The sequence below is a fragment of the Opisthocomus hoazin genome, chromosome 8 (assembly GCF_030867145.1).
Source record: "Opisthocomus hoazin isolate bOpiHoa1 chromosome 8, bOpiHoa1.hap1, whole genome shotgun sequence".
NCBI lineage: Eukaryota > Metazoa > Chordata > Aves > Opisthocomiformes > Opisthocomidae > Opisthocomus > Opisthocomus hoazin.
Genome location: NC_134421.1, coordinates 72,911,398 through 72,938,286, shown reverse-complemented (window position 1 = coordinate 72,938,286; position 26,889 = coordinate 72,911,398). Strand labels below are relative to the sequence as shown.

Below are 26,889 nucleotides of genomic sequence, written 5' to 3'. Positions count from 1 at the left end.
GGCATTTGCAGAGTATGGGGGGGCCCCTGTCCTGGGCCCCTCTATCTCCTGGTTGTTCTGGTCTCCTCTCCTTGTCCCACTTGTCTCCTCTCCTGGTCCCAGTTATCCCCAGCCCAAAGACTTCTTGTTTCACAGAATCACAGAATGGTAGGGGTTGGAAGGGACCTCTGTGGGTCATCTAGTCCAACCCCCCGCCGAAGCAGGGTCACCCAGAGCAGGCTGCACAGGACCTTGTCCAGCCGGGCTTGGAATATCTCCAGAGGAGGAGACTCCACAACCTCCCTGGGCAGCCTGTTCCAGTGCTCCGTCACCCTCAGAGGGAAGAAGTTCTTCCTCATGTTCAGACGGAACTTCCTCTGCCTCAGTTTGTGCCCATTGCCCCTTGTCCTGTCGCTGGGCACCACTGGAAAGAGCTTGGCCCCATCCTCCTGACACCCACCCTGCAGATATTTGTAAGCATTTATAAGATCCCCTCTCAGCCTTCTCTTCTTCAGGCTGAACAAGCCCAGCTCCCTCAGCCTCTCCTCATAGGAGAGATGCTCCGGTCCCCTCCTCATCCTCGTAGCCCTCTGCTGGACTCTCTCCAGCAGCTCCTCATCTTTCTTGAAGTGGGGAGCCCAGAACTGGACAGAGTACTCCAGATGGGGCCTCACTAGGGCAGTGTAGAGGAGGAGGAGAACCTCCCTCGACCTACTGACCACACTCTTCTTGATGCACCCCAGGATCCCATCGGCCTTCTTGGCAGCCAGGGCATGCTGCTGGCTCATGGTCAACCTGTCGTCCCCCAGCACTCCCAGGTCCCTCTCCACAGAGCTGCTCTCCAGCAGGTCAGCCCCAGCCTGTACTGGTGCATGGGGTTGTTCCTCCCCAGGTGCAGGACCCTGCATTTGCCCTTGTTGAACCTCATCAGGTTCCTCTCTGCCCAACTTTCCTGGCTCCACTGGTCCCCTCTCATGGTCCAACTTGACTCCATCTCCTGATCCCCACTTGTCCTTATCCCCTCATCCCCTCTCCTGGCCCCATTGGTCCCCTATCATGGTCCAGCTTGTCTCCATCTCTTGGTCCCACTTGTCCTTGTCCTCTGGTCCCACTGGTCCCTTCTCCTGGTCCAACTTGTCTCCATCTCCTGATCCCACTTATCTTTTTCCCTTGGTCCCATGGGTCCCTTCTGGTCCAATTTGTCTCCATCTCCTGGTTCCACTTGTCCCTGTCTCCTGATCCCACTTGTTCCATCTTTTGGCCACATTATTCCCCTCTCCTGGTCGTTCTTGTCCACAGCGCTTGGTCCCATTGGTCCCGTCTGTTGGTCACACTTGTCCCCAACTCCTGGTCTCCTTTGTTTCCCTCTCCTGGTCCTCTTGGTCTCCTGGTACCATTTGTCTCCTCTCCTTCTCCTACTCATCCCCATCTCCCTGTCCCACTTGGCCCCCCTCCCTGTCCCACTTGTCCGCTCCCCTGGTCCTGCTTTCGAGGGCAGCAGAGGCAGTTTTGGTGCAGACCCCGTGGGATTCAGTGCAGCTTTTTGGGGCTGGAGCCTTTCCCCATCGGGGGAAGCACAATGCAGCCCCCCCAAGCACCAGATGCCCTGGCAAGCGCAGCCAGGAGGATAACGTGATTTTTTGGCCCGGCGATGAGCTAAGACTGGGAAAATTCGTGTCATGCAAAGCAGCTCCATCTCTCAGATGCTGCTGGGCATCTGCATTGCAACAGTACTCGCAGTCCCATGAGGGGCAAAGGGGCTATTGCAAAAAGAAAATGATTAAACCCAACTGCTCTGGTCGCAAAATCAGGCCCTTTGCCCCAAACCAATTCCCTGTCTGGTGCAGCCTCGGGCTTGGCACTGGATCTGGCCCCAAACAGCTCCGTGAGCCAGCAGTGTGCCCTGGCTGCCAAGAAGTCCAGTGGTCTCCTGGGGTGCATCACGAGGAGTGTGGCCAGCAGGGCGAGGGAGGTTCTTCTCCCCCTCTACTCTGCCCTGGTGAGGCCCCATCTGCAGTGCTGGGCCCAGTGCTGGGCTCCCCACTTCAAGAAAGATGAGGAGCTACTGGAGAGAGTCCAGCGGAGGGCTACGAGGATGAGGAGGGGACCGGAGCATCTCTCCTACGAGGAGAGGCTGAGGGAGCTGGGCTTGTTCAGCCTGCAGAAGAGAAGGCTGAGAGGGGACCTTCGAAATGCTTACAAATATCTGCAGGGTGGGTGTCAGGAGGATGGGGCCAAGCTCTTTTCAGTGGTGCCCAGGGACAGGACAAGGGGCAACGGGCACAAACTGAGGCACAGGAAGCTCCAGCTGAACACGAGGAAGAACTTCTTCCCTCTGAGGGTGACGGAGCCCTGGAACAGGCTGCCCAGAGGGGCTGTGGAGTCTCCTTCTCTGGAGATATTCCAGCCCCGCCTGGACAAGGTCCTGTGCCCCCTGCTCTGGGTGACCCTGCTTTGGCAGGAGAGTTGGACGGGGTGACCCCAGAGGTCCCTGCCAACCCCGACCAGTCTGTGATTCTGTGATCCCTGGGCACCATGGCCCATCCAGCCCCACACACCCGGTGCCCGGCCACTGGGCAATTTGTGTGGGATTTTTTTTTTTTTAATTTCTCCCTCACACAGTGATTTTCTCCTTTCACAAATGACCTGAAAGTGGAAAAATCAGCAAGAAAAAAGCACTTTGGAACAAGTTCAAAAACACCTCTGAGAAATGACAGAGCTTTCCACCAAATTAAATATTGGAAAGACGCATTTGCAAAGGTGTTTTGGTTTTTTTTGGGGGGGGGTTTAGCGATTTATTCCCCTGTGCAGAACCTGGGTTGCTGCAACCCGACTGCGCTCTCCTCCGCAGCCATCCCCTGACCCCTCGCCCCGCCAACCCGGATCAACCCCGCTGCAAAAAAATCCCTTTTTTCCCCACTTATTTTATGGCAGCCGGGTGTCGAGGGGCCTCCCCTTCCCGCAGGCAGCGACATTGCCCAGGCAAGACGTCATGTTTGCTTAAGAGCGGAGTTATTGCAGGGAGCCCCGGTCCCAGGGGGCTGCGGGAGGGGGGGAAAAAAAATGGGGAAAATAAGGGGAAGAAAAAAAAAAATCCTTCCCTTCTTTTCAAGGTCCTTTGGGAGGGCTCAGAAAAGCTCCTCGATTCCTCTTGGTGGGTCTCAGTATTGTTTCGCCGATGTTTAATTAATGTCTTTCTAAAGCCCCGTTGTTGAAATGTTATTAAAATGTCTCATTTTGCCAAAAAAAAAAAAAAAACCAAAAAAAAAAAGGGAATGGGGAGAATCTGTGACTGATTCAGCAGCGCTGGGGCAGAAGCATCTCCAGTTCTCCACGGTGAGTGATGCTGGGGGGGTTCATGAGCTGCTTTTTTCCTGAAATGTATCATTATAGAGGAAAAACTGTCCAGGTGAAGCAGAACCGTGAGCAGGCAAAGGGGAGCGATGAGGGGGGGGTATGATTTGGCCCCTGGTTTTGGGGGGGTTCTGGAGCTCTTGGTGGCTTTTTTGTTGGAGGAAAAGACACGGAAAGGTGGTGGAAGATTGTTTGTCAGCTGTGGAGATTGGATCAGCTGCTGCAGTCTGGATCCAGGAGATTCCCCCTCAAATCCCATCCCAAGGGAGCCCCCACACCTGATCCTGCAGGATCCTCCATGTCTCATTCTAGAAGACCTCCGTGTCCCATCCTAGACGAACCCCCAGGTCCCATCCCAGACTATCCCCCAGGTTCCACCCCAGGTGATCCCCCATGGTCCAACCGAAGTGATTCCTGATCTGCCAGCCTATGTGGCCCCCCCCAGGTCCCATCTTAGATGATCCCCCAGATCCCATCCTAGATGATCCCCCCAGATCCCATCCTTGGTGATTTCCCAGATCCAGTCACAGGTGATCCTCCAAGCCCCATCCTAAGTGAGCCCCAGTGTGCCATCCCAGGTCCCATTTTACATGATCCCCCAGTTCTTACTGCAAGGGATCTCCCAGGACACATCTGAGATAATCCTCCAAGCTCCATCATAGATGGCCCCCCATGTCCCACCTCAGGTGACCCTCCTCCAGGTCTCCTCTTAGATGAGACCCCAGATCTTATTCCACAGGTTCCCCCAGGTCCTAGCCTAGATGATCCCCCAGGACCCATCTCAGGTGACCCCTAACCCAGATCCCACCCTGAGGTCTCCATCCCCAGCTGCAGGGGACCATCCTGACCAGGTTTCAGGGTGGAAATGCCTGGTTTCTCTCTCTTGGCACCCCACATCCCTCCCTTTACACCTTCCATGGACCCCCCACCTCCCAGGCATGAAGTGCAGAGCCTTTGCCTGCTCAATTAATGTAATCATTAACCAATGCCTGATTGAAACCGCCCTGTGAGTCACGGATCTGCCTCGCACGGCGTGAGGCAGCGCGCGGGTGCCAGGCCAGATCCTGCCCACCCCGTCAGTTCCTTCCCCTCCAGCGCAGTGATTTGGGCCTGGAAAAGTGGATTTGGGAAACGAAATCCCATCCCTTGGCCATGTTGAAGCAAACAGGACCCTCCTGTCCATCTGTCCGTCCGTCCATCCCGAGCGACGCTGGTTCAAACCTTCCCGCCGCGTTCCCGAGCGTCAAACCAGGGGAGGAACGGGCAAAGGTCTCCGGCGCAAAAGCACAAATAAACTTTCTTCTGCTGACGGGGCTGCGGGGACGGCGCTTCTGGCCGGGGTCCAGCCTCCCGTTCAAGACCGCCGTTAAGAAAAACCAGCTCAGGCTGAAGCGGCGTGAAAAAAAACGCCGCGATAATTAAACAACCCCAGAATAGAAGGAGAAAAGGTCAAGCCTAAAAATACAGGGTATGGTTTTGGGCTGAAACGCGGCGTTAATAAATAATCCTGTTTTTGGGAAGGTCTAATTTTAGTGGCTCGGGTACGATAGCCTGGCGTGACCCCGTCGCTTCTCTTGATTTTACTGGATTTGGGGCTTATTTATTTATATTTTTTGCCTGGCTTTGGCCCGCTCTTGTCCCCTGCGAGCTGCGGGTTGGGTGCGCGAGCAAGAGGGCAGCACGTGGTGATGGCCCCGGGTGCTGGGCTGGAGGCCGTGCCTGGGGTGGAGCGAGCGTGGGCGGCCGACGTGCGGGCACCTGCCCGGTTTTCCCAGCGTTGGGCAAAACAGCCGGGGTTGCCAAAGATCCCGGCTCCAGGGATGGGCTGGAGGGGGAGGGGGTGAAGCCCTCGCGGTGGCTTGAACATCGCCGGAGATGCGATGTCCCCTGTGAGACAGCTATGCCCCGCTCACGCCGCCTCCCCGCTTGCTCATTAGTGCCTGAGCATTAATAAGATTTGTTATAATTGGTTTTCCTTCAAAGCCCTCTGTGTAGGGAATCACCCCAGCCCCTCCGTGGGGAAACTGAGTCACGGGGAGCAGGACGGGGTGGATTACGGCCAGGAAAAGGGAATCTTGCCCTACTCATCCTTGGGATGGGGATTCGGGGTAAATCCAGCTGTCAGCCCTCCTCTTAGCTTGGGTGGGGGGCGGAGAGTAAAGGACCCCCCAACATCCTGGGGGTGCAGACAGCAGACCCCAAAAGCGATGGGGGTTTGGGGTGGGGACGGCCGCAACATGGGGGGCTGCAGCTGGAGGGTGCCCAGCACCCATGAGGGGCATTTTTCCAGCTTGTAGGAAAAAAGAGGGGGGGAAAGGATGAGGATGTCAGGGATTTGGGGGTGGGGGCGGTGGGGGGGGATTGTTTTTTAACAGGGACCCCAAAGAGAAGGTGAATGAAGCACTGGCAGCCACCAGGACATGGGGGGACATCTCTTTATTGGACTCGGCGTGGTGCTGGAGGACTTGCGGTGGCCACCGGCACCTCTACGGACACGAGAGGTGCATCCCACGGGGGGCAGTGGGGAGGGCACCCCCCCGTGTCCATCTGCACCCCGAACCCCATCCTGCCTGGTGGGATGCCTGCATCCGATGCAGAAGCTGGATGGTGATGGTCCAGCTGGGATAAAAGAGGATTTTCCAGCCCGAGATGGCAGAGAGAAGGAGGTAGGGGATGGAGGGGCTGGGGGGCCACCATGACCTCTGTTCCCTATGAAGAAATTATGGAAAAGATTTTAAAAAAAGCACCACAAACATCAATTTTTCCAACCGCCAGCAAGAGTTGCAGGGCAGGAGGTGGTTGGGATGGGGGAGATGCAATATTCGGGGTGGCCGTTGCGATGGGTGGGGTGGACCCCTTGGTCTGGGGCTTTGCATGGATGTGGGGTTGGGCGCGAAGCCACGTCCCAGAGAGTTACCTGTGGCATGAGGTTGGACGTGATGGTGGGGGGGTCACTTCTCCGTCATCATCCTGACGAACTCCTCGTAGTTGACCTGGCCATCGTTGTTGCAGTCGGCCTCCTTGATCATCTCGTCCACCTCCTCGTCCGTCAGCTTCTCTCCCAGGTTGGTCATGACGTGCCGCAGCTCCGCCGCGCTGATGTAGCCGTTGCCGTCCTTATCAAAGACGCGGAAAGCTTCACGGATCTCCTCCTCGCTGTCCGTGTCCCTCATCTTCCTCGCCATCAGCGAGAGGAACTCAGGGAAGTCGATGGTGCCGCTGCCGTCGGCGTCCGCCTGCCCCACCATGTCCCGCAGCTCCGCTTCGGTGGGGTTTTGCCCCAATGAGCGCATGACGGTGCCCAGCTCCTTCGTGGTGATGCAACCATCTCCATCCCGGTCAAAAAGGGAAAAAGCCTCCTTGAATTCAGCGATCTTCTCCTCCGACAGCCGCTCGGCCATGGCGCTCCCCGTTCGCACGCGGCTCTGCCCCGGCACGCAACGGTGCCGGCGGGGAGGTGCGGATAGGGCCTCCTCCCTCCAACCTGCCTCTCCCCGGATGAGGAGGAGGAGGAGGAAGAGGCAGGAGCTGGGGCAGGTGGGAGAGGCCGTGCCACGGGGTCAGCAGGAAGGGTTCAGCTGGACCCCGGAAGAGCGGGCAGGGGAATTTTGGGGTGACCACCAGCCCCCTTGGGCCACCCCGGCTGCCATCCCGCTTGCTCTGCTGGTGGCATTTCACAGGGCCGGCTCCTAACGAACCTCCTAATTAAGGAATTTGTGCTGTGGCTTGCAGCAAGCGGTGGTTTCGGGGAGAGGCAGGGTGCTGGTGGAAGAGGGGTGATACACACTATTTTTGGCAGGGTTTGCAGTTGTGCAAAGGCCTCCAGCTCTGCATGGGGGAGTTGAGAGGGGCCCCACCAGTCTTCCCAGTCTCCCCAGTCCTAGGGTGATGCTGGCAGCGTGTCAAACCTGCCGAGGGAGGGTTCCCTTCTGCAAGTCCAGGCAGAGCCTGGCTGCCTGGAGCTGATGGAGACCTGAATCAGCCATGACGCCTCTTCCGGGCTCCCCAAGAACGGCCCCGGGGCAGCTGATGTGGTGGCGCACCAGGTGAGCTGTGTCATGAGTCCTGCCCTGGTTAGTCAGGGGTTAACCCCAGGGCTGAGTGAGGGTTAACCGTGTCGTAATGGTCATTTGTACTCATCTCGGTCATTTGTACTCATCTCTTACAGGAGGGAGTACAGGAGGGTTCAGAGGCAAATGACACTGAGGGCTCTTTCTTTCTCTATCTGCCCATCCATCCATCCATCCATCCATCCATCCATCCATCCATCCATCCATTCTCACTACATTCCATCAATCCATCCTGCTATCCATTCATCTGTTCATCCATCCATCCATGTATCTACCCAGCTGTCCATCCATCCATCCATGTGTCCATCTATCCATGTGTCCATCAATCCACCCAACCACATTATCATCCATCCATGCATCCATGCATCCATCTGTCCACCCCACCAACCAACCAGGCACCCAGCCACCCAACCATTCATCCGTATGTCTGTCTACCCACCTGCCCACATTATCATCCATCCATCCATCCATCCATCCATCCATCCATCCATCCATGAATCCATACCACCAACCAACATCCATCCGCCCACCCATCCATCCATGTGTACATCCATCTACCCAGCCACATTATCATCCGTCCGTCCATCCACCCATCCATCCAGTCGCCCAACCATCCTTCCAGTCAACTCTTCATCCATCCATACATCTGTCCATCCATCCATGCATTCCCATTACCATCCATCTACCTGTCCCTCCAACCCTCCATCTCTCTATCCATAACAGCCAAGTGTCCTTCACCAGGTGGGCCAAGGAGCTAACAGACCAGATGATCAGGCGCTGGCAAAAGATAATTTGACTCTCTTGGCTGCACAAAAATGGTACCACTTTGCCCCAGTTTAACCCAGTGAGGAATTAGAGCTGCAGGATTTGAAGGAAGGCCACAAAACAGAAGCCAGCTTGTGGGACAGTTGAGGAACGCGTGGGAAGGGGCCTCCACGTGGGACAAAGCCTGGGAGGGGATCCCCACCTTGAGGAAAACCTCATCTGGAAAAAACTCTGGGCATGTCAAACACCGCAGTTGCGGGGAGGAATCGGCCGAGCCGTGCTGGGAACCTGTTTGGCGAGAGGCACGGCACTACTCAACCCGCGAGCGCGTTTCGGGGAGGAGAGGTCCTGGCAACTCCACTTGTGCAACGAGCTGCTCCCTAATTGTCTGTCTAATTGCCTGTGCTTGCTGTTCTGCTCCAGATTTAATAAGACCGAATCAAAATCGCTGTGAAGAAGCCCTGGGCAGCCAAGCAGGGAGCCAAGAGGAGGCGGAGCTGGCTGGAACCCAGATGGGAGAAGCAAACACCAACAGCCAACTGGGTGTTTTCAGAGCCCGGGAGGATTAAGGTGTTTCTTCAAGCTATGGGGGGAATTGTTTCAGCTCCAAAATGAGGGTGGGCTTGAGGGGGACCCTGGGTCGCTTCACTAAGGACGAAGGGGTTCCTCCATCCTTGATGCTGGGTGAAGCTGGAAGCTGATGAGGTTTTTGCTTCCCCTTTGCCTCCATGTTACCAGCACCCATCACCTTCCCATCACCTCCCCAACACCAGCACCCATGATCTCCCCATCATGAGCACCTTGTACATTCCCATGGCCAGCACCCATGTTCTCCCCACCACAAGCACCTTGCACCTCCCCATGACCAGCACCCATCATCAGCACCCATGATATCCCCACCACCAGAATAACCTCCCCAACACCTCCTCCTCACCTCCCCCTTGCCAGCACCCAACACCTTCCCATCACCAGCACCCATGATCTCCCCACCATGAGCACCTTGCACCTCCCTGTTGCCAGCACCCACGATCTTCCTCTCACCAGAACCCACCACCTCCCCATCACCAGCACCCAAGCACCATCACCCATTGCCATCACCAGAACCCATCACCTCCCCAACACCTCCTCATCATCTCTCCATCACCTCCCGTGACCAGCACCCATTGTCAGCACCCACAATCTCCCCATCACCAGAACCCACCACCTCCTCAACACCTCCTCATCACCTCCACATGACCAGCACCCACTGTCAGCACCCATGACCTCCCCGTGATCAGCACCCACCACCTCCTCATCACCAGCACCCATCACCTCCCCTTTGCCTCCCCATTGCCTTCCCATCACCAGAACCCATTGCCTCCCACGTTTGCAGCAGTCTTTGGGAGAAGGTCAAGCCAACCCTTGATTTTGTCTGCGCTTAACCATGCCCTCATTAGCACTGCAGGTTAATTAACCCAATAAAACTGCCTGATGGCCTGTAAAATCCCGTGGTTATGGCCGAGTCCTGTTGACAGCACCCGACATGGGGCATGGGGTGGGATGGGAAAGCGGTGAGGCCACCGTGGTGGGAGGCAGGAGCACACAGCCGCTGGCTGACGGCTGACCAAGGGGCAATGGGCACAAACTGAAGCAGAGGAAGTTCTGTCTGAACATGAGGAAGAACTTCTTCCCTGTGAGGGTGACGGAGCCCTGGCCCAGGCTGCCCAGGGAGGTTGTGGAGTCTCCTTCTCTGGAGATATTCAAGACCTGCCTGGACACAGTCCTGTGCAGCCTGCTCTGGGTGACCCTGCTTCAGCAGGGGGTTGGACTAGATGATCCACAGAGGTCCCTTCCAACCTCGACCATTCTATGATTCTGTATTTTGGCAGCCAGTTTCTCCGGGACGTCTCCAGCCAGAGCTGAAGGGGTCGATGCTTTGATGAAGGAGGGTCCAAGTGGCCAACGTTCAAGCCTCACACGGCGTTTTCCAGGCGGCATCGTCCCGCTCCACCTCAGCGTCTGGCTTTGAGCTGTCTGATCCAGGTAACGATGAAAAAACCCCCAGACCAGATGGTTAAAAGCACCCAGTTGGATTATCCCGAGCCTGCGCGGCTCGAACGCAGGCCCAGATGTGCGCAGATGTGTGCGGCCGTGTCTGGTTTTGCGTTTGCAGACGAGGAGGGGAGGGGGGAGGCTGACGAAGATCGTGGAAAAAGAGAAAGTCGGAGGCGGAGAGGGAAACCGCTCCGACGGGGGGAACCTCGACGGGGCCCCGCGCGATCCCAGACGCCGGCTGCTCCCGCAGGCGTCCGTGGGGACGGGGAGGAACCTCCGCAAAGCCCGGCATAAATTGCATCAGGGTTTAATGCGAAAAACGGGATTTTGGAGAGCTCAGGCGCGATCCCGGGGGCCTCGGGGGGACAGCAGCTGCCGGGTGTAGGATTTGGGCTTCGGCGGCTCGGGTTTTCTTTCTGGCATCGTCTTAACGGAGGTTTCCGACGCCGAGGCGAATGGCAGGGTTTGCAGGGCAGCTCCTAAAGCCAGGCTTTTCTAGCACAAGTGAAGAGACCCCCCCCCCCCCCCCAACTTTTGGGGGTCACCGCGGCGGAGGAGGGAGGCTGGGATCGGGGTGCTGGGGAGATGCTGGGGAGATGGACGTGCCCCGCTCTGACGCCGGCTCCGGGAAGGTCTCGCGTGTAAACCGGGGCGGTGTCGGCTCCGCTCTGCACGTAGCGCCCGGGGTGGATCCCCGGAGGTAAATACGGGGCCGGGGAGCCGCTCGCCGAAGGCGGAGGTGGGCACGGACATCGTCCCCTTGACGGCGACATCGCTATGGCCGGGGTGGCCGAGGGGCTCGGTGGGCCTTGGGGATGCGGTGTTGGCCCAGGTCCCCTCTCTGCGTCCCGGGGTCCCCCCCATGCATGGGGTGGGGGGGGTCTTGGCGCAGGCGAGGAGAGGGCTGGCCAGGACCCGATGGGAGTTCTCAGCACGGGAGGAAACCGGGAAAGCCCGGCGTGTTTAGTCTAGCGAAGCGGACGGCTGCGGTCTGCGCGTTCCTCCCGTGGGGGACAGAGCGGGGATAGGAACCACCCGGAGTCGGAGGGAATTTATTTTTAAGGGGAAATTAAGTTTTTGGCTCGTTTGCCGTCTGTTGGCTACGGGATGAGACGAAGGTTCAGCCCCAGCCTGACACGTGGGAGGATAAGCAGGCTCCCCGCCGCATTTCCTCGCCGTTAAGGATGAGCCCCAGCCCCTGCTAATCACAGAATCACAGAATGGTCGGGGTTGGAAGGGACCTCTGTGGGTCACCCAGCCCAACCCCCTGCCGAAGCAGGGTCACCCACAGCAGGCTGCACAGCACCGCGTCCAGGAGGGTCTTGAATATCTCCAGAGAAGGAGAATCCACAACCTCCATGGGCAGCCTGGGCCAGGGCTCTGACATCCTCAGAGAGAAGAAGTTCTTCCTCATCTTCAGCTGGAGCTTCCTCTCCTTCAGTTTGTGCCCGTTGCCCCTTGTCCTGTCCCTGGGCACCACTGGAAAGAGTCTGGCCCTGTCCTCCTGACACCCACCCTGCAGATATTTATAAGCATTTATTAGGTCCCCTCTCAGCCTTCTCTTCTCCAGGCTGAACAAGCCCAGCTCCCTCAGCCTCTCCTTGTAGGAGAGATGCTCCACTCCCCTCACCATCCTCGTAGCCCTAATTCCCCCCCCCCCCCCGCCCCCTTTTTATTTTTTGGCAAAAGGAGACTTTTTTGCAGCTCCTCCCTGCTCGGGAATGGCCGAATCCCCTCCAGATCAAACCTGAGCTGCGCAGGTCAGACCTCAGCCATAAACCCTGCACACGGAGCTGCGCCTTCGCTCCCGAGCAGGGAGCTGCAGTGAGGGGGGACCGCGCGCACCCCGAGGGAGCTGGCGGGGGGCTGCTCTCCCCGGGAGCGGGAGTTGCGCCCGGACGCGGCTCCACACGGTCAGGCCGCAGCTTTTCGGGAGGGTTGCTTGTCCTCAACGGTGAGGAAATGGGCACAAACTGAAGCAGAGGAAGCTCCAGCTGAACATGAGGAAGAACTTCTTCCCTCTGAGGGTGACGGAGCCCTGGAACAGGCTACCCAGGGAGGTTGTGGAGTCTCCTTCTCTGGAGATATTCAAGACCCGCCTGGACACGGTGCTGTGCAGCCTGCTCTGGGTGACCCTGCTTCAGCAGGGGGGTTGGACTGGGTGACCCACAGAGGTCCCTTCCCACCCCCACCATTCTGTGATTCTGTAGGAGGGTTGCAGAGACCCGATGGCTTCATCACGCTGCTGACACCCAGGTGTGCTCCCCAGGTCCCCAGGAGAAGCGGCCTCAGCGGAGGGGAGGCTGCTCCTTCTGCTCAGCGCTGATTGAAGGTTCATCCAGGAGAGGATTTGAAAATATTTTCGCAATGTGGAGTCTTTTGCAGCTGCGGGGCGGTTGGTCTGACGGAGGGAGGAGGTTTCGGTGGCCCAGGAGGGCAGGGGTTACGGCCGCCGCTCCCTTTTCCCCCAGAAACGAGGGGAGCGATGCGAGCGCCGGCTGAGTCAGGCGGCTGCGCCCTGTTTTACAGCGAGGAGCCCATCGCGCGCTGAGCGCAGCGGCTGCCCACAGAGCTGCAAACCCCCCCCACAGGGGAACCGTGACAGAAAAAGGGTTTTGGATGAAGCCACGGCCCTCCCCGGCAGCGACGCAGACGAGGCAGGCGAGAGGCTGTCAGGAATTTAATGGCACTTGGCACTGGAAGCTGTACAAACACATTTACAGAGAACCAGACGCTCGCGTCTCTGTACACCCCCCGCCCGTTTCCATCCTTACTGGCCAAACAAGGGACAGGCGCGAACGCTTCACGCGCGAGTTGTGGCTCCTCAGGCGCAGATTTCGGGTGACGCCTGAGGACGGGCGCGGCGGGATCGCTGCCCTCGCCGAGCGACAGCAACAACCCCTGGGCTTTAATTGACGCTGTCACCGCTTTGTTCCCCACGACGCTCGGCCGCGCGGTTCCCCATCGCTCACGCGGATCGTTGGACCGCTAGAACGCGGCGGCGGCGCCGCTACGAGTATGTACAACCGCCGTCTCCTCTGTCCTTCCACCTCCTCAGCTTCAAACGCTTTCTTTTCTCTACCTTTCTACCACGTGCAGTAACCCCCGGGCTGCCTCCAGTCCTGCCTCCCCGCGGAAGGCGTTTCATTTCCAAAAGGCAACACAAAAAAAAAAAAATAATCTACCTTCGCTGCCTGCTACTCCCCACTAGCTGCTGCTCCTCTTCCCTCCCCAAACCCTCTACAACGTGCCTACAACCTTCCTACACCTGTGAGCAATGCAGTTCTCGCGGCGTTGACGCGGCTCACGCCGAGCGTCTCCTCCCGCCGCGGAGTGACGCGAGAAACAGTTATGTACACGCACACCCCCCAGCCAGGGGGGTCAGGTACTCGAAAGGAAATGCCAAGTCTGAACAAACAAACAATCAACATACAAAAGTAAAAAAAAAGAAAAACAAAGAAAACAAAACAAAAAAACCCCCAAACTTGAAACAAAACTAATAAAAAAAATTAAATAGCTGGCAGATTACAAGAGTGAAAATGAGGAATGTAGAAAGGACACACCAAGATGGAAGATTCCAGTAGGTCAATTGAGAACCTGTTGAACCTGGGGTCTGTTTTTTTTTTCTTTTTCCTTTTTGAACATGAAAAGTTGCACGGATGATGACAACCCGACACCGCAGAACACGCAGTGCCCAAGCCAAGAAGGAAGCGTGAATTCAGGATTCGAGTCCCCTTTCCGAGGACTCCTGCGGGGCTGACCCAGAGCCCCTGCCAGGGGAGGTGCTGCCAGGCTGGCGACGGCCCCGACCTCCCCTTTTCGCTGTTCTGTTTTCCAGCCTCCAACACCGCGCGTGGAAATCGTTTGGAAATTTTCCTGACTGCCGCGAGCAGTCCAACGCCCGAGGGCTCCCGAATCACTCGTGGCATTCAAACCAGGTTCAAAGCGGCCACGTTTTGTAAAAAACAGACCCCAGCTCAACAGCGTTAACTGTATACCAGTAGCTGCCATTACAACATAAAAAAACAAACAAAAAAAAAATATCCTGTTCAGTAGAGTGAATCCAACCACGCTCACATTACAACAAAAATGTACACGTTATTTATAAATAAACAGTCTTCCACCACGTCGCTGGGCTCCTCTTTACACTAGCGTTTCTTTCCGCTTGCCGCTCAGCTGCTTCTCCCTCGTCTTCCTGTGCCCGGACGGCGTTCGGTGCGACTTCACGCCCTTGGCTTCCTCCGAGTCCAGGACGGGGCCGCACGCGGACGTGCTTTCGTCTAGCTCCATCTCGGTGACGCCAGACACGGCGGACTGCCTCTTCTGGGCTTTGACGTTGGGCGCGGAGGGGTTGTTCTCCTCCGACTCCTCGCTCAGCTCCGGCAGCTCCTTCAGCTCCGGCGTGGCGGCAGTCCGCTGGAAGGGAGCGATGGCGGCGCGGATGCAATTCACCCACTGCTGCTTGTGGAAGACGTCGTTGGCCTGCAGCGTGTGGGACTGGCCCGGCGAGGGATCTTGGAAACGAACTCGGAAGATATTTTTAGCTGAAGATAAACATAGGAAAAAGCAGATCAGTTCCTAGCTCAATATTTAGAGATTCCACTGCCTGACAAGTGACCTGGACTGCCCTGCTCTGCTTCAGGGGAAGCGTTCAAAACCCCACCAAAAAAATCATTCCCCAAAGCCCACAACCCAGCACGCTGAAACAGAGTCACGGAATGGTTTGGGTTGGAAGGGACCTTCAGAGGCCATCCAGCCCAACCCCCCTGCAGGGAGCAGGGACATCTTCAGCTGGGTCAGGTTGCTCAGAGCCCCGTCCAACCTGGCCTGGGATGGTTCCAGGGATGGGGCATCAACCACCTCTCTGGGCACCCTGGGCCAGGGTTTCACCACACTTACCATAAAAAATTTCTTCCTTATATCCAGTCTCATTGTCCCCTCCCTTAGTTTAAAGCCATTGCTCCTTGTCCTATCACAACAAGCCCTGCTGAAAAGATTTTCCCCATCTTTCCTCTAGGCCCCTCCAGGCACTGGCAGCTGCTCTAAGGTCTCCCTGGAGCCCTTCTCTTCTTCAGGCTGACCAGCCCCAGCTCTCCCAGCCTTTCCTCCCAGCAGAGGGGTTCCAGCTCTCACATTACTGCTGGGGCCTCCTCTGGCCCCAACAGCTCCGTGTCCTCCTTGTTTTAGATGTTTTCCAACCTGAGCACCAGCTGCAAAGCACCATATTCACATTCACGGTCACCAAATGTAAAACTGCAAAGCCCAGCAGTGACAAGTCTAAAGGTGGATGTTAGCATGGATCACATGTCTGCTGTCCTGGAGGAACCTCGGTCCACGGGGATCTACGCCCAGGAGTAACCTCTCCTCACCCACAGACTCCCGCACAGATGAGCTGGGTTGGTCTGTACCTTTATCGGAATTCCCAAAGGCTCCTCGGAAGGATCCTCCCATTTTCACATCGCCGTCCTGCAGGTCTTCGAGGAGCAGCTCCTGGACGGGGATCGGCTGCCTGTACACTTGGTAGGCCTGACGCTCATTGCGAGTGACCGGCCGGGTCAAAACCAGGATGTCTTGGAAGAGGAAGACGTAGAGTTTCTGAAAGGGAAAACACATCTGAATATGAGCAAAGCGTTGTACTCTGTATTCACAGCGGTTACACGTCCTCTGGGATTCAAGGCCACGTTATCTGGAGTTTCACCCACGTTAACTTTCTGCCAGTTTCCTCGTACAGCGACGCAGGGCCCTGGCAGCGGTGGCACAGACCACACTTACATCACCAGGTTTCTTATCTCACAACCCTTAGAAAGTGAATTATGATTTATAGAGGCCAAGAATAGGATGGTTAAAAACAACATCTTTTCTGACAATACAAAATGCTTTATGTGTACAGAAATATAATGGCCAAATTAAACGAAAAAGCCCCCAACCAACAAAAAACCATGAAGAAAACAGAAAAAAATTTGATGTTTAAAATGAGGTTAGTCCCGCAAGGCAGAACAAAGGCATACAGCAGGGTCTTTCAGCGCTGCTGCAGCAGGAGATAAACTTCTGGTGGTTCACGTCAAAGCCAAACAGGCTTTTGCAGGAACGCTTTTGTTTGGAAGAGCTGTGCGCCAGCGCTCATAACGGGGAACGGCAGAGCACCTGAAAGTAAACAGCCGGCAGGAAATCCCTTTTGATGGAGTGCTTGGGCACGGAGCACGCTTTCTATGGTAATCTTGCGCTAATTATTTTCCAGCTTCTGAAGGCCAATTGTAAAGCTGTCAGCAGGAAACTTTCCCTTACGCCCTGAAATGCAGACTGCCATCAGGTGCTTTCTCTTCTGCTTTTTAAATTTAGCTCATTGTCTAAACTAACCCGAAGGATGGAAGGGCTGCTGGTCCTGCTATAACAGACAAACAGTTTTCACTGCCTCCGAGGGAAGATTTTCAAACTTGAGAATTAATTACCGTGAACAGGAGGGACTTACATGTCCATTTTTGTTCTTCAGCTCCCCATGGCACAGTAAAGCTTTGCTGCCTTCAATCCTTGGGTCCTTCTGCTTCTCGTCCAGGTACTCCAGCTTGTCAATGTAATACTGGCACTCCGACTCCCCCTTCTTCAGGTTGATGTCAGCGAGGACTCCTTGGATTATCGCTATCTATAAATCAAAACGTTCACAAGTGATTAAATAGTGGCCTCTGCTTGTGTATCCTCCCTGTAAGCGCTATTTAATTAAACTCCAGATGATGGAACCCACGTGGACCCATCTTTCACTTGCTTTCATGCAGGGTTACAGTCGCAGATTTGTGCCCACCCCACAAAATTGCTGGGGAGTTTAAGAAAGCTTTCTGGAGCTCCAGAATGACGTGCTTACGTCAGAGCAACGATCACAAAATCACTATTACTTACGGCTTCTTCCAGAATCTGGATATCGGGATGGTCTTTGGGAGTGTGCCTCAGGATCTCTTTCAGGAGCAGTGGGTATTTGACCAGCCGACTTCGAGGAATGTCCAAGAAGCTCCAAAGGTCTAACTTGCGGCTGAAAGGGGACTCCAGGCAGCGCTGAAGGAAGTCCTGCACTCTCCGGTCCTGCTTCTTCTGATCCAGAAGCGCTTTGGCTGCCAGCTGATTGCTACAGTAACCTTTGTAGGCATGGAGTCGTGGTAACTGCAGGACAAGAGAACAATTATTCAGGAGTCAAACTCCCTGTAGGAAAAGCAAATCGCATTAACATGTCAAGCTCGGGGAGTTCTACTTCCCTTACTGCGATACTTTGCCCAATAAAAAAAAGCTGACAGACTATCTTGTATATGTAGCTGGTCTTTCGTGAGGAGAACAAGGGCATCCTGCATGCAATGCCTTTGAAGTTCAGATGGTTGAGATGAACAGCGATAACACCACTGAAATCACATCAGTGACAACCAGTGCAGAAGATATAGACATTTCAAACATAAATCAGCAAGTAATTGCAGTCATGCCAGTGTAAGTCTCCAGGGTGAAATCATGGCCCGTTACGGCTGACAGATTCCTATTGTTCTCAGTGTAGCCAGGATTTCCGTTCCAATCTCTTCGCTCAAGGTCACAAAAGCCCACAGCTTTTCGGCTTCTAGCTTTAAACGTTCTTTAAGCGCATTTTTAGCCTGCTGTCTCTAAGTTCTGTACTCACCCACTTCACAAGAATGGGTCCAATCTGCTCCACTGTTCCATCTGGTTTTGTTGCTTCTCCTAAACTCGCCAACAAGTCTGGAATTGAAACACAAGGACAGAAATTGCATCAGTGCTCCAGTAAGCTGTTCCAATGTGAGAAAGCACAGAGTTTAACTCTTAGTCAGCACACTATGTGAGAATGATCCACTTGCTCTTACCTTCATGCAGAGGAATGTAAGAATCCAAGTCCCCAAATATGTGGGTGAGTTCCTCCTCAGACATGATAGAGAGTTTCAGCATGGGATCATGATAGGCCTGTCAAAGAACATCAGTATTAAAACATGTTCAGATCTCCCAAGCCCAAAAGCTGACAACTGAAATACGAGGGGATGTACCACGCGCAGGACAGATATGAAGTGAAGCCAACACAAACAGTAACACCGACTTTGATCGTTAGAAGGTTCATCTCTGTATGAAGGTATCAAGGCCTTCAAATGAAAAGGACTTTCCTGTCTGAACTGCTCTCACCGGGGAGAGGGATTCCCCAACCGGCTCTGTAGGACTGCAAAGCACAACCCTTATTTGGCTGGGTTTACTGCAGTCAAACCAGTACTGTGGGACTGCTCACGTCAACTTCCCAGGCCAGCTGTCAAGCTGTGGGTTCTGGGCCTGACAAAGCTGATGTGGAATGTTTGCAGCTGCAATGAAACTTCATTATTACCCGCAATACGATTACTGACTGCAGGAAAAAACCCCACTCACCTTTCTGGCAAGCTTCAGATCTTCGATTAGGTCCTGCTCTCCCCTGGACATTTCATATATTGCCTGTGAGGAAGGGGATAAAGCATCAAAAGTCATTTTTAATCCCGGCCTTCCTCTGAAAGAGCCTTTCAGCTCACATGATGTATATGGTGTCTCTACAGCGTGAATAGGCGGTTTCGCCATCTGAATCACTGTATGCCACCTGGGCATGACAACCTCAAGTAAATCTGCCGGCTTTCCCAGCTCCGAGAGAGCAACATTACTTACAACTGTGTGAAAGCTCTGACGCTCGTGCACAAGCCAAATTAAATATTAGCGCCTTTTAAATCACTGCTTTTACACAGGCCAGTACGAAATAAACAAAGCCCAGAAAACCACAGAGGTCAAATCCCAGGCGTCTTTAGTCAGCTTCTGTGTTGTCACTAGACGATTTGTCTAAGAACTACAGGAAAAAGGCAAGCCAAGGCCTTGCTATTTGGCTTTCAACCAATTGTCAAGAGCTTTAAGAGAAAGACAGCTGGCTTTAGAAGGAACCCGACTTTGGGTCTGCTGCAAAGCAACCGGTGTAGCTGGGTCTCAAATTTCTGAAACGCTGAGCACCCCCAGGGAAAGAGTTTGGCAGCTCCGAAGGGTCAAACTGGGGAGACAAACTCCCTAGTGACTCCAGAGAGAGCAGCCTACCTTTTCCCATGCCTAATGCAGCTATAAATCTAGCGGCTTAGAAATGAAGGTGCACAGGACGATACAGTCACCCGCGGATGCTCCTTACTCCTTTCCCCACAGAGGAAGCAGCCTCGGCTGCCTTCCCCAGTCCCGCTGTTTGGCGGACAGCCTACCTCCTGGCGCTTGATTTCTTTGGTGCTCAGGGACTCTTTCATGTTGACATCTAACATCTCAGACCAAAGTACGCTGTTTCTTCGTTTAGGAGGAGTAGGAGCAGCAGATCTGCTACATGACTTCTGGGCGCAGCCAGGAGATTTGCTGTCACTGCGAAGGGCAAATGACTAGAGGGGTTGAAAAAAAAAAATTTTTTTTAAATATGTAGAGCAAACATTTTGGAAATACAGAAGTATTGTAGTATTATCCATACCCCACCCAATCCTTCATCCTCCTCTGTTGTACAGGGCAGGAAAACACACCCAGACACCTTTTCCTCAGATAAAGGAACACTTTAATCAAGCTGCTGAGAAAGCCCCGAGAGCCCAGAGATTGGCAAGCTTTTCCATGTGCCTCTCGCTGCACTGATCCAAGCAGTGCTTGGGAGGAGGATGGGCAGGTAAAGCTTGGGTCTGTTTCCAAGGAATGAGGAAGAAAATAAACTAGGGTCATAATCCTACCTAGAACAGGGCTAATCAGGAGTCACTTGAACTTTGCTCTCGTGATTTGCAACGTTACTCAAACCCAGACACAGAAGCGCTCTTATGCGCGAGCGTGGGGTGTAGTGTTCCTTAGACGACACTTCTCTAACACTACTGAAAGATCGCTGAACAGCGGGGTCAGTTCACATTTAAACACATGCTCCAATACACGTATCTCAAGTCCTGGAACAGTTTATCAACTAATTCTCCCTATCTGAATCAGTTGATTTTTTTTACTGCTCAAGTCCTCAATAACCTGGTTATCTAGCATGCCACCTCTGAACTCCTGAACTCTGCTTCATCCCCAAGTCCCAAGCAAGCTTTCTGTCCTTGCATGAGTCACATACGAGATTTTCGAGAGACGCCTCGAAATCCCAGTGCCCGTTTCAGCCCCGTACAGCCAGTAACTTCCCCACGTCTCCAGACTTCAAGGACTGGAAGGCTCTGCTTTTTACCTGTATTGTCTGCCCAAAGCGCCGAACTGCACCATTTCTTACAGGAGAGATCAAGTTCGCCAGGGATGTGACCCGTGCTAAAGGCCGAACCCGCTTATTGCTTGGTTCCTGTAAATAAAGCAGAGAACAAATTGTACTGGCTGCGACTCCCACTTTATTTCCCAAGCTGCCCAGGCAGGTTTAAAAAGCATGAACCCACTTAAGGAGTGGGAAACACAGCAAAGAGAGTGTTTTGAAGCAGACATTCATCTTACAAGGAAAGCAGAAGCTGTAAATATTTGTCTGAACTTTAAGGCTGCAATTAAACTGCAGAGGCTTTGCCTAGTGTAAGAGAGGCAAGATAACATACACATCAGCCAGAAATCAAAACAGGGCTCCAACAGGGACTGTTATGGTTTGAACATAAATAGACTAAAGCACTCTCCTCTGCCAGGCAAGTGAATGTCATCTAAAGATGAAGCTGTGATGATCTTCTCTGTTTTATTATGTTTTCCTTTGTAGAAAGAATGTGTTTTTCCATTTTATTTTGGAGAGAAAAGTAGCAGTCAGAGCCCAGGACAGCCTCAGCAGCTATCCTAACACCAAGCAAACGACCACATGCTGAACATTCCTGCGAGGGACACACACACACAAAGCGGATAAAGTTTAAAACCTTCAGTTTACAAAGCTTCCTCCCCCTTCTGCTCCTCGCCACCCCCTGCAAGCCATCACAATTTTTCTTACATGTTGTTCAGATTTGAAAGATAGAACTTCTGCTTTTCTACACCACTAATCCCTGCCGGGAGCCCACAGCGTTTTCAATTCTGTCCTGACCGAAGTGCTGCCAAGAAAGAGGAAACACGCCACGGAAACCTCCTGCTGCTTAAGCTCGGATCGGTTTTTAAAATCACGCTGGCAACCCTACGTATTTTACATCAAAAATATTGTGTTGTAAGGACTGCACAGGAAAGGTGTGCCCAATGGGACGCCAGGAGCTTCAGGCTAGGAGAAAGGCTAGATGAGGTGCCCTTGAACATCTGGCAGATGGCTGGACGTGACTCATCATCACAAGGAAGTTTCTTAGCATGAAGTTCAGATGAGCTGATGGAAGCAGCCTCTTTTTTGAGTTCATCTCAGTAGAAATTTTACCAAAGCTTTCTTAGGCCTTTTTTTGTTAATTACAGTTGAGTTCTCTCCTCTGAGGTTTCAAACGGCTAAAAGTGAAGACTGAGACTGCTAAGGACAAGCTCTCCTCTTCCCGCCTCAGATTGCAAGATAAGTGCCCAAACCTTTCGCTTCTGTGTGGCAAGAGAAGCGACAAATGCTGAAAACAAAAAAGGGGAACAGGAACACACAGAGTTGGATTCCAGTCATGAGAGTGAGGAAGCATAAAAGCTATGTACGTAGGATCCGATTTCAGCAACAAGACCCGAGGAGCGGCCTGCCTGTCTGCCTGCACCCAGTGTTAGGCAACAGAGGAGTTAGCTCATACTGAATTAAGCCTTCAAAGTTGCAGGGGGGAAACATGAAAAGAAACAATTTATGAGTGATGCATAACAGAAAGACCTCTTGGCACAACACAAAGCGCGCTCCAAGCTGTGCTGGAAATGTTTGGGTAATCTCAGAACTATGAGGGTACTACAGAAATGGGGAAAAGCTACAAGAGAGCGTCCTCAACCCCAGGAACCCGACCCTCAGCTGGGTTTAGGGACAGTGCTGGGAACACTGCAGTCGCTTCTTTCCTTTGCCATCCATCAGCCACTGCACTCAAGACAGAGTCAGTCAGGAAAATGATTATGCAGAAGGCCGGAAAGTTAGGCCAAGCTCTAAAGAAGACAACAAAATGTCAGTTAATTACAGATGCTTCTGAGCAGAGGAAAATGATCAGTTGCTTTCTAAAAGTAAATTACCTATCAGTGTACTACAATAAAGGGACACAAGCCAAGAGAAAGCTTAAGAAACTGCAGGAATGTAAGCAGAAAATATAAAGACATAAGCCATACACAGCTTTGTCGAGGCCAGTGATATAAATAGCATGGAAAAGAAAAATGTGACGCTGACAATTAATAGCAAGAAACCTCAGTACTTCAGGACGCTCATACAGCCTTTCGCAGCTCTCTGTTAAAGGGTCAGCTCGGCAGCCTGTCCAGATATGAGATACGACACACTGTCCGTGCTGAGGGACACGTGTGAATGCCTTCCCGGCACATCTGCGCTAGGCTGAAGCGACACATGCATATGCACAAGGTCTGGCAGCAGGCATTCCTGCCTCGCCGTTTGGGACAGGCAGTTCAAAGGGGCTCCCTGGGATTATAAATCGCCACTTTTCTGAACAGTCGATATGTATCGAGACGTGCAAAGACAGGCTTGAAGTGAAAAGCACTGGTCTCTTGAACAAGAGGGAGCACACGCTGGAGGAGCCCTCCTCTGCTCCGCGCAGGGAGGAATTTCACACAGACCGGCATGAGCAGAGTATTTTCTGTACATGCAATGTGCTCCCCTGCGGTGTCTGGCCAACAAAAAAACTTCTGTACGCTATAAATCCAGCTTAGCAAAAGGCCATTTCCCCTCTCTTAAAGGGAAACAAATCCCACCTTCTGTCCTGCGAGTGCTCTCAGACATGACTGGCTCCACTGCCAAAAAAGCGCATCTGTTTCTTCTTCTCCTTCCAGCGATACCGTTTGATCCAAGGCAGGGAGAGCGGAATTAAAAAAATCCTTCTGCTTAGAAACTTCACCTTCGAGATCTGCATTTCAGCCTGGGGTTATGTACTCCACTTACAGTCAAACTCAGTCGCGGTGTAAGCTGAGACTCAGAGCAGTTCACACTATGGATAACTTTGGCTCAGCATTATTTTTTTTTTCAGTTCTGTGCTTGCAAACAATGATTAGCCTGTCTCCACGCTGTATTACTTACAGAAGCCCAGATTCGAATGAAGTCTGCAAAGTGTCTGTAACAAGCTAGGGGCGTTAAGCACTACAGCACTGACAGGTAATTAAAACCCCAGTGAGTTCCACAGCACTTCTGCTTCCATTCAGGTCTTTTTTTTTTTTTTTCAAGGGACTCTTTATTAAAAGCGAATATAAATATCTCATATACACAAAAGCTAAATCTGTGCCTCCGTGCCTCAGCTGGCAGGCAAGACTTCACGCCAGTGGAATTTCTACAAGGGCTTCTAAGTGTAGGTTAACTCTTCACATCATGAAAAGATCGTACCTTGCTGCTCGAAAGGAAACCAGGCTCTACTTCTGAGCAATGAACATTATCCTCTAGCAGCACGCACGCCTCCAACCTTTCCCCTTACGCTGGGTAATAATTAGTGGTTTTTACAAGGATCATTTACTAGAGAGCAATGTCCTACGTCCTAGTCTCATACCAACGCACACAAACACGGTGACAAATCCAAAAACCACACGCAGCAAAACTTCTCCTATTAAGCCAAATACGCACAAAGAGATTTTAGTCACCAGCTGGAATAACTTCTGACAGAAATCATCACCACCTGACTGTCTTATTTTAAGATTCACGTGCAAGGAGCTTGCCGGATCTCAAGCTCCGTTCTGAGTACGGCCGCCTGCACTCAAACCGAACAACCGGGCTGCGGCTCGACACGTCGGTACGGGGGTTACGACCCTCGCCTTTGGCAAATCCAACAGGCTGTTCGCGACCCAGGGGGGCATCTGGCCTCGCGCTCCGCCGATAACTTCAGCGGCTCTCGACCGCAGCTCCGTACCTGGCACTGGTAGGAGCGTTGGCTTAGGAACCATTGCTCAAACCCAGGCTCGAGGTCTAACTGAACTCAGATACCCAGCATGCTGGCTGTATCCTACAGAAAATACACGTTTTAAGAATTAAGAGGCGACTCGCTCTCCTTTAAGAGGGCTGGCTGACGTTATTTCTCTCCCAACATCTGCTTTCCCTTTTGCACAATGAGATTGCCCAAGTTTGGCTGTTTTAACGCCAGGATTTTAAGAGCCTGGCGGCTCAGACCAGAGCCCTCAAGTCCCAGAGCAGTCTGGAGCCGCCTTTATTTTTTTTTTCCTTTCCCACCTCACCTCACCGCTGATCTCAGCAATAAAACCCTGCCCAGGGCAGCCGGCCCCTACCTGGCTGCTGAACTTTTGCCTTCTGCCGCAGCAGGAGGCACGGGAGCGAACCGGGAATGCCATTATTCTCATCTACATAACAACAGATGACAGGAATAACGACACTTCCAAAAAAAACCCCGACCAACCTGTGTTTTACGCAGCAAACGAGCACCCTAATTAGGAAAAATCCTGTCAGTGGGAAGAGCGGGGGCCGGCTCCCGGCCGGCAGCGATCCCTGCCCGCCGCCTCCCCTCAGGCGCGGAGAGCGGGAAGGGGGGGGGACTGACGGACACTCCCAAAACCACCACTTTCCCCTCAAAAAAAACCCTTTCCCCCCCCTTCTCCTCACCTCCTGCTCTCTGAAGGACTGGTTCTGCGCGTCGATCACCCGGATAGTCCTTTTGATGGGCAGCAGCCCCCCGAGCTCGTCGTGAGCCACCATGGCCGCCCACCGCCGCCTCACCCCGCGCTCATCCCCGCTCTGCGCCCGCCGCCGCGCCGCGCCCCGACCTCACCGGCGGGGGCGGGGCCACTGCCTCGGCCACGCCCCTCCCCGCCGAAGCCACGCCCATTGGCTACTAGCCCCGCCCCAGAGGCAGGGTGCCCGGCGGCGGGGACCCTCTGGGCCCGTTTCCCAGCCCTGATTTCCACCTAAACTCCCCCAAAATGAGACCCCCGAGAGGCTCTACTTTAAGGCAGGGCCGTGGGGGCACCTACTGAGGGTCGAGGGGACTGTTCCGTCACGCCCCGCGATGGAAACCCCTTTGAAAATCGCGGGGCTTGCGCTGTTGGCGCTGGAAAGAGACAAAGCCCAACGTTATGTTTTGGTTTTTGGGTTTTTTTTTTTCCCCCTGTTTTTTCTCTGCTGGCACACGCAGCGCTGGGGCCCGCCTGCGGGCGTCTTGCAAGCACGGCAGTGGGATGCGCTCCTTCTGACGGCAGCTCTCTTTGCCGCCACTGGAGCATAAATCATTTGCCACCACAAGTTGTTTTTCTTACCGGCCTCAGCCCTCCTTGCTCAAAAAAAACCCCAAGAATTCTTGTCTGGACCTGTGCTTTTAAGTCTGCTCTCAGCTTTAAGGGTTGTGCTGGCACGGCTCTGTTAGCCAGGGGCTGGGCTGAGCCTCTCCCCCTCTTCTAACAGGGGAGCCTGTCCCAGCAGGCCTGGCCCTAGATGCAAAGAGTTTGTATTTCATGTTTGTTTGTTCAAGTCATATTATTCCTGGCACTGCTACAAATCTCCAAAAGAAAAGGTCTCTTGTGCTGGTAAAAATAAACCGAGTTTATCTGGCGATGGGAGGGCAGCTGCGTTGCTGCCTACCTGCGCTAACGATCTTCTCCTCGGAGAAGGATTTGGGAGCAGCGCCGGGTCCCCGGCTCCCGCGCGGCCGCTGCGGCACGGGCACAGGGTTTGCAGTGACATTTTCACAGTAATGGGCAGGAGGAAAGTCCTGCTGTCCCCTCCCCTGGCTCTTGTTTTTATGGCCTTGTTTGCTTCTCTCCCGCGGAGAGCTGCTCTTGGCAAATCTGCGCCTGTTTAACCTCTGCCGTGCGAGACCAGGGCGTCGGGGATCGTCCACCGCCGGATTCTCAGAAACTCGGGGCACAGGGAGTTGCCGTACCCTTGGTGAAAGGACAGATTGTGACTCTTTCAGACACGAGTAATCCTTTTTGGGATTAGTGAAGTCAACCATTTTTGAGACAACAGAAGACCAAAGGGATGATGACTCTGGGGAGGAGCAGGCAAACCCTCCACTGAGTTTGATCAATTTTTTGGGGGGGAAGTATAAAAAATGCCCATTTCTCTTACAATCTAAGCTCAAAAGTTTGTTAAACTTGGTTGAAAGATTCAGGAACGCTTCTCAACCCCGGCAGCGCATCTCTTTTCACAGAGATGTAGACAGGCTGTGCAGAGTCGACTAAAAATAGGGCACGAACGACCAGGAGCTGCGAGGGAAGGCGTGAAGCAGAGTCACGCTCACAAAGGCGGCTCTTAAACGCTTCTCGTTACCACCAGAACGTGATGTCCTGTGTCTCGAAGCACTTTGTGCCGTGTCAAGTGTTTTCTGTGACGTACGCGTTAAAATAGTCCTTCTCCTCCCTGAGCCCTCGGGGAAGGGACCTGCTGCCGAAGCACGCGTTCACCGGCGGGGAGATCCCTGCCTTTCGGCGTGACACCTCGTGAGGCTAACTAATTCGCGGTGATGCAAGCCCCAGCTGATGCAGCCTGCTGATGTGACAGAATCACAGAATGGTCGGGGTTGGAAGGGACCTCTGTGGGTCACCCAGTCCAACCCCCCTGCCCAAGCAGGGTCACCTACAGCAGGCTGCACAGGACCGCGTCCAGGCGGGTCTGGAATATCTCCAGAGAAGGAGAATCCACAACCTCCCTGGGCAGCCTGTTCCAGGGCTCCAT

At 53.8% G+C, this 26,889-nt stretch overlaps 2 protein-coding genes across 2 annotated transcripts; both read right to left on the bottom strand.

Moving 5' to 3' along the window:
* Positions 1-6,284: 6,284 nt before the first annotated feature.
* On the bottom strand, positions 6,285-6,734 carry LOC104334817 (calmodulin, striated muscle). The gene has a single exon (XM_075428435.1). The coding sequence runs from the start codon at positions 6,732-6,734 to the stop codon at positions 6,285-6,287; it is 450 nt and encodes a 149-aa protein (XP_075284550.1).
* A 6,133-nt stretch (positions 6,735-12,867) lies between these two features.
* On the bottom strand, positions 12,868-24,965 carry NET1 (neuroepithelial cell transforming 1). The gene is made up of 10 exons (XM_075428434.1): positions 24,823-24,965; positions 20,407-20,514; positions 19,430-19,597; positions 18,594-18,656; positions 18,050-18,146; positions 17,851-17,927; positions 17,094-17,351; positions 16,672-16,842; positions 15,611-15,797; positions 12,868-14,746 (listed from the first exon to the last, which is right to left on the bottom strand). The coding sequence occupies exons 1-10, from the start codon at positions 24,913-24,915 to the stop codon at positions 14,346-14,348; spliced, it is 1,623 nt and encodes a 540-aa protein (XP_075284549.1). The 5' UTR covers positions 24,916-24,965; the 3' UTR covers positions 12,868-14,345.
* Between the last annotated feature and the right edge of the window lie 1,924 nt (positions 24,966-26,889).